The 16,352-nt window shown below is 44.4% G+C and overlaps 1 protein-coding gene across 5 annotated transcripts in view; it reads left to right on the top strand.

Moving 5' to 3' along the window:
- sema3fb (sema domain, immunoglobulin domain (Ig), short basic domain, secreted, (semaphorin) 3Fb) overlaps positions 1–16,352 on the top strand; it is a 61,247-nt gene that overhangs the window by 28,882 nt on the left and 16,013 nt on the right. For 2 of the 5 annotated variants that reach the window (XM_034585629.1, XM_034585628.1), the window contains exons 3-9: positions 7,962–8,122; positions 8,483–8,545; positions 8,971–9,090; positions 10,348–10,437; positions 12,165–12,258; positions 14,331–14,450; positions 14,958–15,097. In XM_034585629.1, the coding sequence (XP_034441520.1) occupies positions 7,962–8,122; positions 8,483–8,545; positions 8,971–9,090; positions 10,348–10,437; positions 12,165–12,258; positions 14,331–14,450; positions 14,958–15,097 (788 nt within the window). Of the gene's footprint in view, positions 1–7,961; positions 8,123–8,482; positions 8,546–8,970; positions 9,091–10,347; positions 10,438–10,474; positions 11,769–12,164; positions 12,259–14,330; positions 14,451–14,957; positions 15,098–16,352 lie in introns of those variants that run through there. The other 3 variants (XM_034585631.1, XM_034585630.1, XM_034585632.1) reach the window with 2 other exon arrangements.

The raw sequence follows: 16,352 nt of genomic DNA, 5'->3' as shown, positions 1-16,352 counted from the left end.
GCTAACAAGATAGCAGCGCAGGTGCCAGTTCAGCCTTCCAGCGGCCACACACCTCCAGATGCAGAAGAGGGTTCTCTAATCTCCATCAGCTCAGTGATTGCCCCTATTCTAGGCACTTCCTTATCCTGCCGATACAGGAAATCACAGTTAGAAAGCTGTGCTAGATTAAGATAAGAGACAGAACCACTGCCGCTCTCAGATACAGGCATCTGGAAATAAGCCAACTCCAATCGTACTGAGTAAACTCAGTAAAATCTCTTTTCTCACAGACACAATGTATTCAAAGAGCTCATTTGAAAAAGCAGTGTCATGTTAGCTGGTGTACAAGAAGACACTTGTACTTTTTGCACTTTTTACACCTTTGTCTGGACACTTTGTGGGGAGATGCAAATTACTTTACACCCCACAGTTAAATACCACACAGAAAGTCAATATTTGAACATTGAAGTTGCTACTTAAAGAGCTAATTGCTTTAAAATGTTTATGTTCTGTCAATAGGCAACTTTCCTCACTGATCAGACTGAAGCATCACCCACAGACAAGCCAAGAATATTCTCTGGCTGTCAATGACTGGCGTGTTTGCAGTAGATAAGTAGGAAATAGAATTCTGCTGAAGCAGCATTACATTGGGATGAAGACAGATTGACAGATCACACAGCAGAATAGTCTGTGTACTCAATCTCACCCAGATTGTCAGGTTCAGAACAAACAACTGTGCCCAAAAGAACAAGAGCAACACCTTCATGCAGGTTTACAAGTAGCAGACACTTGTGAATATTTCACTGACTCTGACATAAATAAATTAATGAGAAAGTCTTATATAGTAATTCTTGACATGTCGACTAAGTCTGTTAAACCTGCAGCATTGCCGCCACTCATTACTGCACCTTGTTAAAAGTTGACCCAACTGCCAACCAGGCAACTTTGCAATTTGTGAATGTACTTTGTGCAGAGCTCCGTCACTGCAGCTGAAATGAAGTGTGTCTTCTGGACAGGAGCACGGCTGTCTTTAAAGGGAGTTCTCCTCCTCTGCATTGACAGCATTGAAAATATTTGGCTGGGATTCTTAACAAGAGCTTTGATGTGTGAGAGCACGCCACTTCTCCCGCCCCCAGTTAAACACCCTAATTATCACTGCTGCCACTCTGCCGTGCGTGAACTAACACACCTCTTTCTGGCTGGTTGGAAACTGCCTCAGGACACGGCTCAGGTAGTGCAGCTTGTTTGTTATGTGCCAGAGGCTAACGGTGTATTTCTGTCACTTTCTTGCACTACCTGAAAAGACTGAATCTAACCCTAACCCTAACACACCTGAAAACACATATAATGTTAACATTCACGTACAGTGGTCATGTGCCTGCTGGTGTGATCGATCGGCAATGGTTAGCAGCATTTTGCATTCATCGCCGGCAGTTGTGACTGAAGAAGATGCCGATGACATTGTGGCATTGTTCCCCGAAATGTTTTGGTGTCTCCCCCCAGTTTTCAAACTAAAATGGGGTCAGTGGCTTATTCCAAACTTCCAATTGAGGGGTTTGAGAATTTCTTGAGAAATAGTAGCTGGACACAGCAGATGTAAACATAGTATAATAATGATGCGTTTGAAAAGTAAAATGTAGCTGTGTGAATTCTGCCTAAGAACCCTGGTACACTCCTGTCATTAGAATGCTTCTCACATGCGTCGTGACCGTGATTGGATCTCACTTCCATTTATTTATGCAATTAAAAACTAATGTCATTTCTCCTTGCATAGACAAAATTAAATGTTGTTGTTAATCGGTGGGGGGGGGGGGGCACAATGCACTGCTGTAAATTAAAAGAAGCATGGTTCTATTCATTGATCCGAACAAAACAAATTTCCCAAGATGTTTGAAATGTTCAGATTTTGCGGAGAGAGTCAGGCTATGCAATTTGAGAACGTGAATATGTACATACTTTCATTAACACAGAGGATGTCAGTTGAGTAGCTGGTCTTTCAACGTGGTCCAGGACACAATTGCAGATACACTGACAGAATGTCAGAAAGCCATATGTGTCCCAAACCACCTGTGGTGTGTGATTAGACCTCACTGTGTCCGAACATCTGTAATTAGAGCTGTCCATTTGTGATCACTTGAGACGCATGTTATTGCCAAGTATGAACAGGACCATAGCAAGTGTGTTGGAGCTCTAATGCTAGACAATGATCTGGTAGTGATCCCTCGACTGAGGGTCAGTGCGATGCAGTGGCTGCAGTTTCTAATTATCAGCCACACGTTCCACAAGGGAGAAACCAGTGAACTGTGAGGTGAGGAGGTGATTGCTACACACTTCACTCAACATTGCTCATCGCTCCCTTCCTGTTCAGTGTCAAAACAACAAACCGCAAACTTTTGTTTCTCCTCATCACCACCTCCCATCCTCCTCAGTCACGGCAGTAGTTCTCTCTGCAGGGAGCAGGGCAAGCTTCAAGCAGCAACACGCTCCGCACTGTCACTGGCAGTGGGCTGCACTTTTAATTCACCCAATTTGAAACCAGAGAAATATGCAGTGGGCTGGAACACCCATATCAGTGTCATGTAGCGAGTGTGTGCTGCACTGTCGAGTGCCAGGATGTGTATTTACTCCCTCTTAATTCTCTTTCTCTATGATGCTTTTATTTTAACACACAGTCTAGAGTTTTCCGTGATTCAATCACTTGCCCAGATCTCCTTGTGGATTTGCCAGGAAAGTTATATGTGGGGTGGGCTGCATACTATTAAGTCACACTGGATGCAGTTATCGGTCATTAATGAGAGGAAGTTCTAATGTTACCGAAGCGCATGGCAGGATGCATTAACAGCTGAATATGATACATAAAATACAGTCTCCTCTTCCCCTTGTGCCACAGTAAGGTGGGAAATCATTTCATATAAGAAAGTATTAACCAGTGAGCTTTCTTATTTCTGGACACGTGATCTTGAAAGTGCGCCGCATGCCAGTGAGCTTTTCCTGTCCAAACATATTTCCAAAGTAAACTCGGCCCGTTGGCTATTAATTTAAGATGGAGAGATATGCAATAACATGCAGGCCTGCAGCCCCGGAGATCACCGTCAGCAGCCAAGTATTCTCTCAGGAGGAGGTGGGCTGGCTCAGCCTGACAGTGAGGCATGTCCCCGCTCTACGTTTCTATACCTCATTTACCCAGGCAAGCATACAAGAAAACATTTTTTTTCATAATGGTCTGTAGAAGCGCCTGCACTAGGATGGTGGACCACATCCAGCATTTTCCAGTACAACTACCATAATGGCCACTGACCAGGTGAGGGTTTAGCATGAAAAACTCTGCAAACATGAGTGCATGAAGTCCCTATGTGCACTGCAGGACAAACCAGCCTCATACAGTGAGAAGTCAGTGTCATTCTTAAGAAATAAATCCAATACAAAGCAACACAAATGCAAAGACCAGTAAATGAAATAAACCATCTGTGTACCTTTCACTATTTGGCTCCTTACTGTTGGCCCAGTTCAGTTCTAGAGGGAAGACTTCACTGCTCAGACAATCAGTATTTCTCAAGGAAAGACCATATTTGTAGTTGTGATTTTGCAGTTATGCATACAGGCCGAGAGATAAAACAATTTACCACTTAAAATATGAACAGTTAAGATGCCACGGGTAGTACTGTTGTGTGTGAGACATCTCATGTACGGTGTGTGTGTGAGGATTAAGGGCTTTTTAAAGGCTTTAAGAGTTTCCCTGGAAGCTTCTATACATGTATGTACATGTATGTCAAAGATCCTGAAAAGATCCCCAACCCCTGAGTATTAAAGTTGGTGCAGAGAATCAACATTTCTAACCACAAACATCCTCCAATATGTGAGATTTTTGGTCCATGAATTAGTATTATTGAATTGAATAAAATGGAATAAACTGCAGCTCTTAATGTTCCTGCCCAGGATAAGAAGGGGCATGTAATGCATAGATATGGTTAATGCATTATTGAATAATAAGCATCATCATTAAAAACGTCCTTATCGATAGTACCAATGCAGTTGAACTTAAACCCCAATATTTTTTGCTTGTGACTGGATTTCACTTTGCAAAACGCGTGACGAGTTATAAATAAGCTGCACAGCAAATTAATCAGCAACATTTTGTCAGACAAGGTCCTTTGGCTTATTCAAGGTGGTAAATAAACACAAAATTGAACATTATTGTCAGTGGAAGTACTATTCAGATCCAAGTTTTATTAAGTTTTTAAGAAAAAGTACGCAGGTGAGTTTTTCTAAATAAAATCTTGGTCATCTTGCGGTCAGCATTTAGCAGTTGGCTCTGGTACAAACGTTAATGTCTTCCGGACTTGCCGTAATCGGCGCCCAGACCTCAAAGACTGACACAAACTTTTCTTTGCAGCCAGAGTAGAAGGTTGAGTTGTGGGAACCGGCAGTGGGTCGTTCAGCCAGCAGCACCTGATGCTGGGAGAGGGGAGAGGATTGTCTGAGTTCAGCAGACTGAGGAAAATGGATCGCCCCTCATCAGTGGACGTAGAGGTTTTGAGCTGCCACTCCTGTTCACTGCTGTGCACACAAAAGACAAAGATGGAAAATGAGAAAATAATGAGAGAGATCTAATACACATGACCCCCCCTCTTCTTTCCGTACAAGTGCGGACGTGCAAGCATAAGAAAGTACGTGAATGAGTAAAAGGTAGAGACATGAGTGCCAGGATCAGGTTCCCTCCCCGGCTTACTTTCACCTCTAATAGAGCCATTGCCATTCCACCGGGGGGGAAGCGGTGCGGTCCCCGAAACAAAGCCTCTGCTGTGTGTGTGCAGACCCCCCAGAGTGAACCTAAACCGTACACGCAGTAATGGGCTTCTTTAAGAGTTTATCTGGCTCTAATAGACACACTTGTGTACGGCTCTCAGCCTCTAAATCTCCAGGACAAGTCTGTGTGTGCAGAAAATGCTGTCATGCCCTAATGTGGCTGACAAAGAACACGGCAGCTCAGCCTCTCAGAGCGTTTACTGTTTGAAATTGTAATCTCCTACAGCGAGTAAGCAGTTGTGTCTGGAAAACAGTGGATTTACTGTACAGCTGAATACGTCTGAGCTCAATAAAATGTGCAGAGATCAGGGATCCTTTCCAAATTTAAGTAACCATAGTTTCTGGTCATTTGAAACTCTTGAAATGTGTTATAGGTTCAGCAAAAGCCAGCTTCTGCTTCCTTTGGGGAACTACCAACCACTTTATCACACACAATAATCTTTACCATCTCGACACGTACGAGTCTCTCCTCAGAATCATTCTTGAGCAGCTCTGTCTCTCTGAGTGTCAGTCCAGGCTGATTGTGACTGAGTGTGTTTGCCTGGCACCAGTGTCAGTCCAGGGCCCTGCTGGGCTTGTTTCCACAGGCAGCCTGACCTCCAGAGCAGCGTAGGAGCCAAGCTCACGCTGCTGCTATTATACATCCTCCATCAACATTTCATACGAGCACCAAGCCACGTGCCCCTGCCTGAAGCAAAGGTTGACTTTCGGACTGAGTTGAGAGGCTGACAGAGTGTACCAGATATCCTACTCTCTTTGAGAAGAGGTTTCAGCTGTTTCATACCTGTGGTATCAGAGGGCTCAGTGGCATTTAGGCTTTAGCATGTAAATCCTGTGCAACATTACTTCCACAAAGCCCACGATGCTCTGCTCTGATTCATTCAGTCATAGGCTGTGTTTTCACTGCAGGACATTTCCTGAGAAACTTTGCTGGAAGCCAGGGTCTAAATCAAGTTTCTGGGGAAACCCATAAAGTCCCTGCTCGGGGGGGTAGTACTCTACGGAAGTACAGCAACCTTTAGGGTGAGGTTTGCATCACTGAAGATGCCTTATTTCAGACAAATTGTATTTGCTGTTATAGAGTTGCTCGATTTATATCACGTGATTAATTGTTGTGTAGTCCTTCCCACCACCCTGTGGACTGGAGTGAAGTCACTTTTTGTCACAGCCGGTCGTTCATACGTCAGCAGGCTTATTTGATTTATCCCCCTGGTGTTTAGACTGTGGTGGAAATTACAAGCGAATATCGGCAACGGCAAGAGCCTTTTAGTTCCAGATACTTTTGTCAAATTGTGGGTATAAAGCAAAGCACTCTGTGAGTTAGGCTACATTACAATTAGATGAGGTAGATACAACGTGAGGAAAGATTATTACAGTAAGCCATGTTTTTACTGTGGTGTAGAGTAGTGAACTACATTCAAACCAGTGTATTATCCGCTGATTGTGGGATTAGATTACATGTGTTTGTTTCTTAATGTGCAGCTCTGTACAGGCTGTGCTGTTGCTATGCACTGTTCACATTCCCCCTTCAGCTGACAGACGGTCCCATCCAGCTTCTCTCCGACAACAAACACACCGTGAGGACTCGCTGACAACCTGCCTCAAGGAAGACTTCCAATGGCCGTCGGAATGTTTGTGTGTGTGTACAATTCGTTGTTATCCGGTCCTGTGTGTTTCACTCTATCCACCCACACGCATAAACACGGCTCGAGTGTACTGGGACTCATCATTCAACCTCAGCCTCTAACACAAATAATCACAGGGTCCGGCCACATGTTGCAGCTCCACCGCGCGGGGCTTTGACAGCTGTCAATCACTCTGCCGACCTGTAAACATTCCATTGGTGGGCACAGTTATTAAATCAAACTGTACAAATATGGCATATCTAATGCTATTAATCTTTGGTTATTGACATAACCCCGTGTTAAATTTAGGTCTGGCTGGAAAGACCGGTAATATCAGATTCCATTGGGAGACTGTTTGAAAAGGTCTCTTGATGGTGTTTATTTTAAGGCCCAATGGTGGACATGTGGATGGCTTTGCATGTGTTGGTAATCTCCTCCTCAGAACCACCTAACAACCTCACAGGAATGTTTCTCAGTAACTTCCAACACAATGATGACTGTGCATATAAAGCTGGAAAGAGATGTGTAGTTGTTGTTCAGCTGTCTGAAACATTTCCCCATTTTGAAATAACTTTCATTTTAAAAGTCTGGGATGTTGATTGAAAGGTCAGACACCCCACGTTGACTACATTTCACACTTCCTTCCTTTAATTACACTGGCACGCCCCTGTTCTGACATATGATATGTAAACAGTAAAAACAATGCTAACTGTATTTGACAGTTTATCCTCTGGTTTCTCCCCCCCACATTTTGGCTTCAAAATCAGCAGAAAGCAACTTGTTTTAACCTCGAAGTGAGATTCCTTGTGTCTTCTGTGTTCTGTCGGTTGTAGAATAAAGCCAAACCGTGAAAAGGGACTTTTCTGCTGTTGTAGTAAAACCTCAGTGTTTGTCCAACAATATGTGAATGCCACCCTCCAATGCCTCTCCCCTATAGATAGTGGGGGAGTGTGTTAGTCTATGGCGTGGCATGGGGCCTTTGCTGTCTTAGCAGTGGCCTCTCTGCCCTGTTCTTGGTTGCTGAACCAGGGAGAACATATCAAACAAACACTCCAACACAGAGTTGGAGGAAGATTGGGTTACTCTCGACATGAGGGAACGTGTCGACTGCATTGCGTTAGTGAAGGTACACACTCCCCTGACCTTCACAAAGCGGTATCCAAATAGGATTGGAGTTGTTTAAATACATCTAAAACTTTACCCTACCTTGTATATGGAAGGGATTTGTAGTAAACACAATATCTAGCCGTCAAAATACTGTGTTTTTTCCTGCCTGGAACTCACAGACAGCTGATGATGAGAGGCTTTCTAAATCTTCTGATCCACTCGGGCGGTATTAAACCATCAACACAGTGTGACAGACACTCAGTAGCACTTGTCTCTAATGTGCGGTGTTAAGTTACAACTGTGTTGGTGGAAAACCATCAGATAACTCCACAGGGGTATGCAGGAGTGGCAGTCGGAATGTATCAGTTGTGCATGCATATGTGGGTCAAAATGTGCATGTGCACCACAGCTGTCATTAATGGACATGTTTCTGTCTCCAAACAGAGCTGAGATCTACAGGCACCGCGCATCACTTCGCCTACCTCCTCAACACCACCGACTACAGGATCCTGCGTATGGATGAAGATCACGACCGCATGTACGTCGGCAGCAAGGACCACATCCTGTCCTTGGATCTCCACGACATCAACAAGGAACCACATATTGTAAGACCATTCCCATTCTCTGCCTCCCCTTTGCTCAAACTCTGGCCCCTAAATGGGCTGTTACACTGAGCTGAAGCTCTTACCTCAGCGTTCACAGCAGCTGGCCCCAGGGCAAAATGTTCTGCTCTATTGCCCCAGTGGCAGCCATTTTGGCTAGCTCACGTTAGTTTTTGTTGGAGAGCACATTTCTTTGGTTATTAAAACACTGTAATTGGGTTATGACAATCCTATCAGGACTAATATTACCCCTGGTGGATATCCCTTTTGCAATTTTAGCCCCCTATTCTCATAAATGCCAGTGATGTGTAACAGGTTGGACCTTGACGATGAAATTTCCTCTCTCCCCCCCTCCCCTCACAGATCCACTGGCCAGTGTCTGAACGAAGGAGGATGGAGTGCCTTGTGAGTGGGAGGGACGCCAATGTAAGTATTTGGGTGGACACCACACACAACCTTTGCACAGTTGTTCAGCAGAGCTATATCTGTTGGTTTTAATTGAAGGAACTTGTGTAAATGCCACTCACCTGTGGCTCGCAGACTTGGCCCAATAAAAAGTCTGGTTCCCTTCTGTCTGGCCAAATAGACAGAAATGGATTGAAGCAGAGAAGCTCAGTCAATCTCGCCCATTCTCCTCACTGCCAGGCTAGGGTGGGGGGCACAACACCATTGTCTGATAGTTTGATATATATATATAAATATATTTAGAAGCACAGTAATACTGGTATATTTTTAAATGAGAGGCTTAGCATTTGGTAATTTTGTAGGAGTTGTACCAGTAAAGGAAGGCTATGAAAGTACCTACTGGATGTTTATTGTGGTTTAATTCACCTCAATCCTTGTGTTTCTAGGAGGAGTGTGCAAACTTCATCCGTCTGATCGAGCCATGGAATCGCACCCAGCTGTACATCTGTGGGACCGGAGCTTACAATCCAGTCTGTACCTTTGTCAACCGCGGACGCAAACCTCAGGTTAGGATTAAGGACTCTCAACAGCTCTCTCTAATCTGCATCATGAACCGCATAGCTGGGCCCCTCTTTTTTTTGGCTCTACCAAGGTCCCTACTCTCCATCCACCTTACATCAGGTTCCCTTTACAGTGATTTCCCTCCATCATTAAGCCTGCTCATGGTACCTTGTCTCTGCATCTGGCAATGTAGCCAGCACAGCATCACCAGCACACAGCTGCCGTCCCCAATGAGCTGTTAAAGTTACTCTGTTTAGTCTCAGCCTTTAATGGGACCTCTTGAATTTCCTAAACCATGCCAGGCATCCCTACCTCGGCATACTCCCCTTTAACACCTCACTCTTCTTTAAATATCACACTTGTTCACTAATCATGACCTGGGGACTTTTTAAAAAGGGGCATAAATACAAAGTAAATTTCCCACTAGTCTCTCTTTGGGGATCACAAAACAGTTCAGAGAACTTGCAGCAAGCAAGTGCGGCTTCCATGTGTCCCTCGTTGCGTTCAGATCCCACATGACCCCTCGCTAACGAAGGGCTTCCATTCACTCACCTATCCATCTGCCCCGACATGCATCCATCCAGGCCTCCCGCCAGCCTCTACCATGTGAGACGTGGGCTAATTGGAAGTGGGAGCTCCCATTATGGGGTGCCAGTGGAATGTTCCAGTTCTAGTCCATTAATGAGAGGACTGTTTTTCTCTCCGTCACACTGAACGGACAGGTCTGAGTCGTCAATGACCACCTTCCTGAGCCGAGCCGGGGAGTTAACAACGTTGCAAGATGTTAGATGATACACTCACAGATGCATACACACACATTTTTGTTGTTATGAATTCAACATAAAGATGGGTTGTTGTCATTTGATTTAAGCCCTGCTTGGTCTGTCCACAGGGTAAATTCTGAGCCTTGTAGCGTTTGTAAAAATGTAATACTGCTTTAGCAGCAGTTTTGAAGGGAATGTATGTGCCATACTGTGAGAGCCTTTATTGACTTAACCACGGGATAGAGAACTATTATTGTTGCCTTTTCCACCATCTGGTCAAATAAAGCTATGCACACTCCCTGTACAGTCTTCCACACACACAGTTACATTTTCCTTATGCTCTTGCATTACATTAATTTCAATAGTATTTGTTTGAGGGTGATTCTTACCATGTCTGGAAGTCAGGACAAATTTAGTGTGCAAGGACAACAGGAAGGTCCTTGGTCCTTCCTCATCAGTGGCGTAACATTCAGTTTGTGTTGCTGTCTCCTGTTTTAGACGTCCATGTATCTACAGATGGCCCAGGCCAGAGGAAGGGCTAGCCGCGCAGCCGAACCCAGCGCGGTGCACGAGACACTCGGACTAAAGGTGCGATGTGGGCCCTGTCTGCACCGCAGCCCTGCATACTGCCTGGGCTCGTGGTCACCAGCAGCATGCTCCCTTCTCTTTGTGTCTGAGCACATTTTCTCAACATCATCTTTAACTTGGCCATCATTTGTTTATCTCATTCAGCATGCATCCTTTCCAGTCTGAGCACAGTCTTTCAAGTTTTGTGTCATCTGTGCAAATGCATGAAATTTCATGTCATTCTCTCTCACGTTTCACTCATATCTTCTTTGTGTAAGCCTCACCATCCGAGCATGCTTTCTCATCCACCATTGTCCTTCTTGTGCTTTGCGTTGTGCTAAATGCCACATTTTGCATGAGAGCTGGGTTATCAAATGGAAATGGCTTTTCAAATTTCTGTTGACTTTTGCTAGGCTCACATCTAATTAAGCAGGCTTTCACCCCTGTTCAATGCATGGCATATAGAATTTTTATCTTGCATATATTTCAATGGAGATGATGAACAGATGGCTGAAACATCCATTCCGCTTATCTGAGACAATGCAGGATGTCCCTCCCATCAGTCCTTCACCCCACCGAGCCCTCCACCTTCTGTAGGAATGTGGTGCAGTCTCTCCCACAGAGGCAGCAAGACTAGTCAGCATCCGACCCACTCCCACAGCAGGCACTGTTTGCCCAGAGCAAACACCAGCCATCTGTAGCCAACTAGCTGTGCAGGGGAAAAAAATTAAAAGAGCCACATACTTGAACATGTCTCCACTGTTTGAGCAGTCCAAGCACTTTGAAACACAGGACGGGACTTTCAAAGAACGTGAGGGCTTTAGGTGAAGTGGGACACTTTGAGAAAGTTGCAATTTTTTTTTTTTGTCTCGTGTCATGTCTTTTAAAATATGTTGCAACTTTTCTGACGGGGTCGTATTTTACAGCAGGGTTGTAAAAACATGTGCAGGGGGCAGATTCCCTCTGGTACACATAAATGTTTGTGACCGTTTTTTTACATGTCAACATCTGGCATGGCTGCGAGTGAGCTGCCAGCACCTTCTTATTTTCACAAGTGGTGATTTTAATCAAAGATGAGTAGGGAATTGCACAGGGTTGCGTGTATGATCCAATGAAGTGAGTTTGGCAGAGTGCCGTAAGCTCTCTCGTGCTTTAGTGCTGATGGACAATGACAGAGAAGTCTCCATCTCTGTCCCGGCTGGGAGTGAGAAAAGGCGGTCGGACATGCTCTGGTCTGTGAGGCGGAGCTACAGGACATGTCATCGCACGCCACTGATTCATTTTCCCCTTCCCTCGTACGCAAATTCCTGCCAATCACCTATCAGTGCCTGTGTGCGGGGTTGCCACAAGCGGTGAGCATCAGTCATCCAGCCTCCATCCCGGGCTTGTTTTCACTGTGCTGGATTACAGGTGTCAGCAGTGAGCCTGCACAGCCATAGGCACCAAGAAGCTGAGAGATATTTGGCATGCAGCTTATTATGCCGAGAGAAGCAGCCCATGACACATTGTTTTCCGCGGCAGAGTGGCATGGAGATGGATTAGAAATTCCTCGCTTTTTCCCCCATGTATTTTTCTGTATGAACGCACCCTCATTATTCTAATACTTCATCCCCCATCAGGCCATATGGGTCCCACTGGAGTCAGAGGGAGCACATACGCTGCCTCATTTACCCTACACAGGGGAATCACCATGACAAGATGAAGAGCGCTGAATTTATTTCTATCTCCATATGATTTTTCCATTACAGGAAGAAATCTTTCACTTGGAGCCGGGAAGAGTGGAATCCGGGAAGGGAAAGTGTTCCTACGACCCGAAGCTCAACAGCGCGTCAGCTTTGATCAGTGAGTACCATCTGAGTTTGGTCACGTGAGGAGACGGGCATGGCTTCAACCCAGCCCATCTCATTTGAGGTCCTCAGAGCAACGGCAGCCTCATCCCATATGCATCTTTTTAGTCTACTGTTTCTTTATGTGGCTTTTTATCTACTCACATTTCATATTTTTGGTCCAGAAAGTTCAAGCCTAGTTTAATTTTTTCATTCTGAGCCTATTTGCTACAGTGAGCTACTTATTCTAATCAGCCTAATCATTTAATCCTCAGGAATTTGACCTTGTTTGGGCGGCAATGGGCACAATATTGTTTTTATGAATATTTGAATCCTCTAATGCTACTTTGAAAATGTTACGAAAACATTTAGTGCTTATATGGGGAAAATAGCAGAAGGAATAATATAGGAAAAGATATAATATAGGAAAACCTGAATAAATCAGTGGAGAAACAGTGAATGCAGATGCTTCTATTACAGGGGAAGTATTATGTTCATATTCAGGCTCATGATTCAACCAGAAAACACATCACTTTCATCATACTGTCCATTGCTGCTGCTCTTCTTTTCACCCTCTGTCTGAAACACATGGTTTTATTTATTTATTTGTAATCATTTTTTCGTTACTCTGTAAACTGGCTTTGGGTGCAATATTAATCTGAGTTATTATCATTATTATAATTAACTTAATTTGTCAAAGGCGCTATCTCTATTTTCATTCAGTAACTATATGTGTCATGTTTCAGTAAAATAACTTCGGAAGGCAGCGTCCTCTGTTCCCTTTGACCAAGGTCACTCAGTCAGGTCCTGAACCCACAGTTGCCACCAGTGAAAGGCGATCTCTCTGCGGGGCGAGACAGCGGGTGTAAATCACTGCCACTGCTTTCCCACATTAGCACAGTGCCAGCTGACCAGTATGGAACCAATGCTGTCGTCCAAGATGGATTTACCTCCCACCTCCACCAGTCTGCATCATACTGGGGACACTGTTGTTAGTGTTGATAAGGATTAAGAACCCTGCGCCACAACAATAGATTTGCCACTGACCACTAACTGCTCAGCTCTCCACCGCATTAGACATCCTGTCATCCGTAGACATTTTAATGATATGTCATCAATCTCCATAGAGCACGGCTGAGAACCATGACATTGAATATAATGGTGGTAGGACAGAGTGTTTTGTTTCCTCTGTGCTACCTCCCGCTGTCTCTTAACTCCATCCTTAAGAGCCCTGACAGCCACACCTGCTCTCAGTGGGGCCCTGACAGCAGCTGGAGGACAAACACCTTGCCTTCCTGGGGCTTAACAAGACTGCTGTGTACATTTGTCAGTCCCCACACATGGATGTGCTCGTATTTTATGTCTTCATGAAGTGCGTGTGACAGTTGTGAAAGGAAGTTTGGACAACTTTTACTACGTTTATTTTTCATGTCCTGTGATCATTTCCTCAAAGTTTTATCGAAAGAACAATGGAAGTTAGGAGCAATTACAAGGAAAATAGAAGCTTCTTATAATTAACTTATTAGTATCCATGCATTAAAGAAACCAGAAAATGATATAGTGGTTATGTAGGTTTACAAGCAGTTCCTATTAATTTCTATTTATTTATCTTCTCTTTAAACTGGCATTATTAGGTTTTAAGCTTTGATAAAAACTGTCAATTCGTCAATGCTCCAGTGTTTTATTGGATCACATTTGATTGCTATGAATTCACAAGTTTGTCTGTTGATTAATTTCACTGATGATAACAAATAACACTTCCATGTCAGTTATTTTGTAGGAAATTGTAGGCTACTTAAGTAGATGATGATAATAATATCATCCCGACCATTTTATATCTAAACTAAGACTAATGTGTAGACCATGTTTACATTTTTTATGCTGATCCGCTGTATTGAGAAATGAAGAGTCCTGTGATATTCAATATATAAATATAGATTTTGAAGCAAAGGCCTGGTTAATTTAATTGCAAACTGTGCCGCTGGAATAATGTCGTAATCAAAGACTCTCTCTCTCTCTCTCTCTCTCTCTCTCTCTCTCTCTCTCTCTCTCTCTCTCTCTCTCACTCTCTCTCTCTCTCTCTCTCAGATGGTGAACTCTATGCTGGGGTCTATGTTGACTTTATGGGAACAGACTCTGCCATTTTCCGCACGTTGGGGCCAAAGACTGCGATGCGAACAGATCAGTACAACTCCAGATGGTTGAATGGTAAAACTCATGCCTTTGCCTGTAAATGATACATAAGGCTTTCATCCAATTTTTACATACAGCAGGGGCGGATTCAGGGGTGGGGCCAGGGAGGCACTGTGGTTAGTTGAAATCTGACTGCTGCCTGAAATGCCCCTTAAGCTTTTTTTTAATAAGTCATTTGCAAACAATAAATGTGACAATTTCTATTTTGTAAGATTTTTCGCATGACACAATCTGCTTGAACGAGGAACCAGTTCTAAATGTATTCAGTCATGTGTGGCTGTGCTCAAAGCTATAGAGCTCTCAGTAAACAAAGAATGACTTAAATGTGAACCTCATTGAATCAGAAATTGTTCACGGATTTTGGATCTTGTTCCAAATCCATTGCTGAAATGGAAAGATTATTGTGTTTGCCAGTCATTCAACAAAAAAAGGAAATGCTAACAGTATAATAAGTGATTTCCATCTAAGGTTTTCCCATTTCTTTCCTCCACCTAAACATCTCACCATCCCTTCTCCCCACAGACCCCACATTCATCCACGTACACCTCATCCCTGACAGCGCGGAGAGAAATGACGACAAGCTGTATTTCTTCTTCCGGGAAAAGTCCTCCGAGATGGGCCACAGTCCTGTGACCCAGTCCCGAATAGGACGCATCTGCCTGGTGTGTACACAGTCAGGAGTGTGTTTGTGTTGGGGTGTAAACATAATGAAAAGAAAACCCTGCATGGATATGAAAAACAGGCTGGAGTGTCCTGAGGCGAGTCACCCACTGTGTTTGAATGTTTACGGGCGCGGGACGAGTATTTGGCCAACGCTGACGTGCTGGAATCCACATGTCTTTAACCTTCCTGTCTACAATGCATCCCTCTGTCTGTGAGATTGCCCTCTGAGCTCTGACCCCGTGATCTCCTGACCTCTTCTCTCTGGCAGTCCTAAAACGTGACGCTTTAAGTTTACAGAGAAGAGAAAAACTCAGTGCCTTTAAGAAAACTCTCAGTCCCTCTCAGTTAAACCAGAGCTTCTTCACAAAAGCCTGTGTGCTTTTGCGAGCCATGAAAACAAATGATAGCAAATGTCTCGGAGGCACTGTGGGACATCGTTCTGAGAATGAGGCGTATGTGAATGTTTGCGTGCATGTATGAACATTACAGCGGGTATATGCGTACGGGCGTGAGTGAGAAAATGTAGCTGTGTGTGCTCATCGCCTCAGCTGTTCGCCGTATTTATTCGAGGGGGGGTCAGGCGCTGACCCGGCACACAAACACTCATCCCCCTCTCAGCGGGCTCTGGCCCGGCCTCCGGAGACCCCGGCCCTGTCTTTCTTACTCCGCCACACATCTGGACACTTTTTACTGCCGTTCTCTGCACCCTGCACGCCACCTGAAACACACTCAGCCGTTTACTGTAACCACACTGGAAAGTATAAAAACATTTCGACTCCCCAAACGGGCTTCATCAAAAGTGCACGACCTCCCCTTTATAGTGTAACAAAAAAATATGGATAATTTTTCATTAGAGCGCTCCATTTTCTGAAGATGGCGGTTGTGGAAGCACATACTGGTCTCAACTCTTTTTTTACTGGGATGGATTCTGGCTTCGGTCCACCGCAGATGGAAGTGTCTAAATAGGAGGAGACAGTGTTTACCATCCCAGCCCCCATCCCTGCTTTTTGCTTCCAACATATACTGTGTGTGTGTGTGTGTGTGTGTGTGTGTGTGTGTGTGTGTGTGTGTGTGTGTGTGTGTGTGTGTGTGTGTGTGTGTGTGTGTGTGTGTGTGTGTGTGTGTGTGTGTGTGTGTGTGTGTGTGTGTGTGTGTGTGTGTGGGTGGCTCCACCTGGGTCTGTTTTCAGTAGGAGGACACAGTAGGGTGTGAGTGTGAGTGAGTGATGGAGAAACTGTAATTTTTCTATTCTGC

This window comes from Hippoglossus hippoglossus, chromosome 5 (assembly GCF_009819705.1).
Source record: "Hippoglossus hippoglossus isolate fHipHip1 chromosome 5, fHipHip1.pri, whole genome shotgun sequence".
NCBI classification, from domain to species: domain Eukaryota; kingdom Metazoa; phylum Chordata; class Actinopteri; order Pleuronectiformes; family Pleuronectidae; genus Hippoglossus; species Hippoglossus hippoglossus.
Note: the sequence above shows the minus strand (reverse complement) of the source record. Positions and strands in the feature narration are given on the sequence as shown.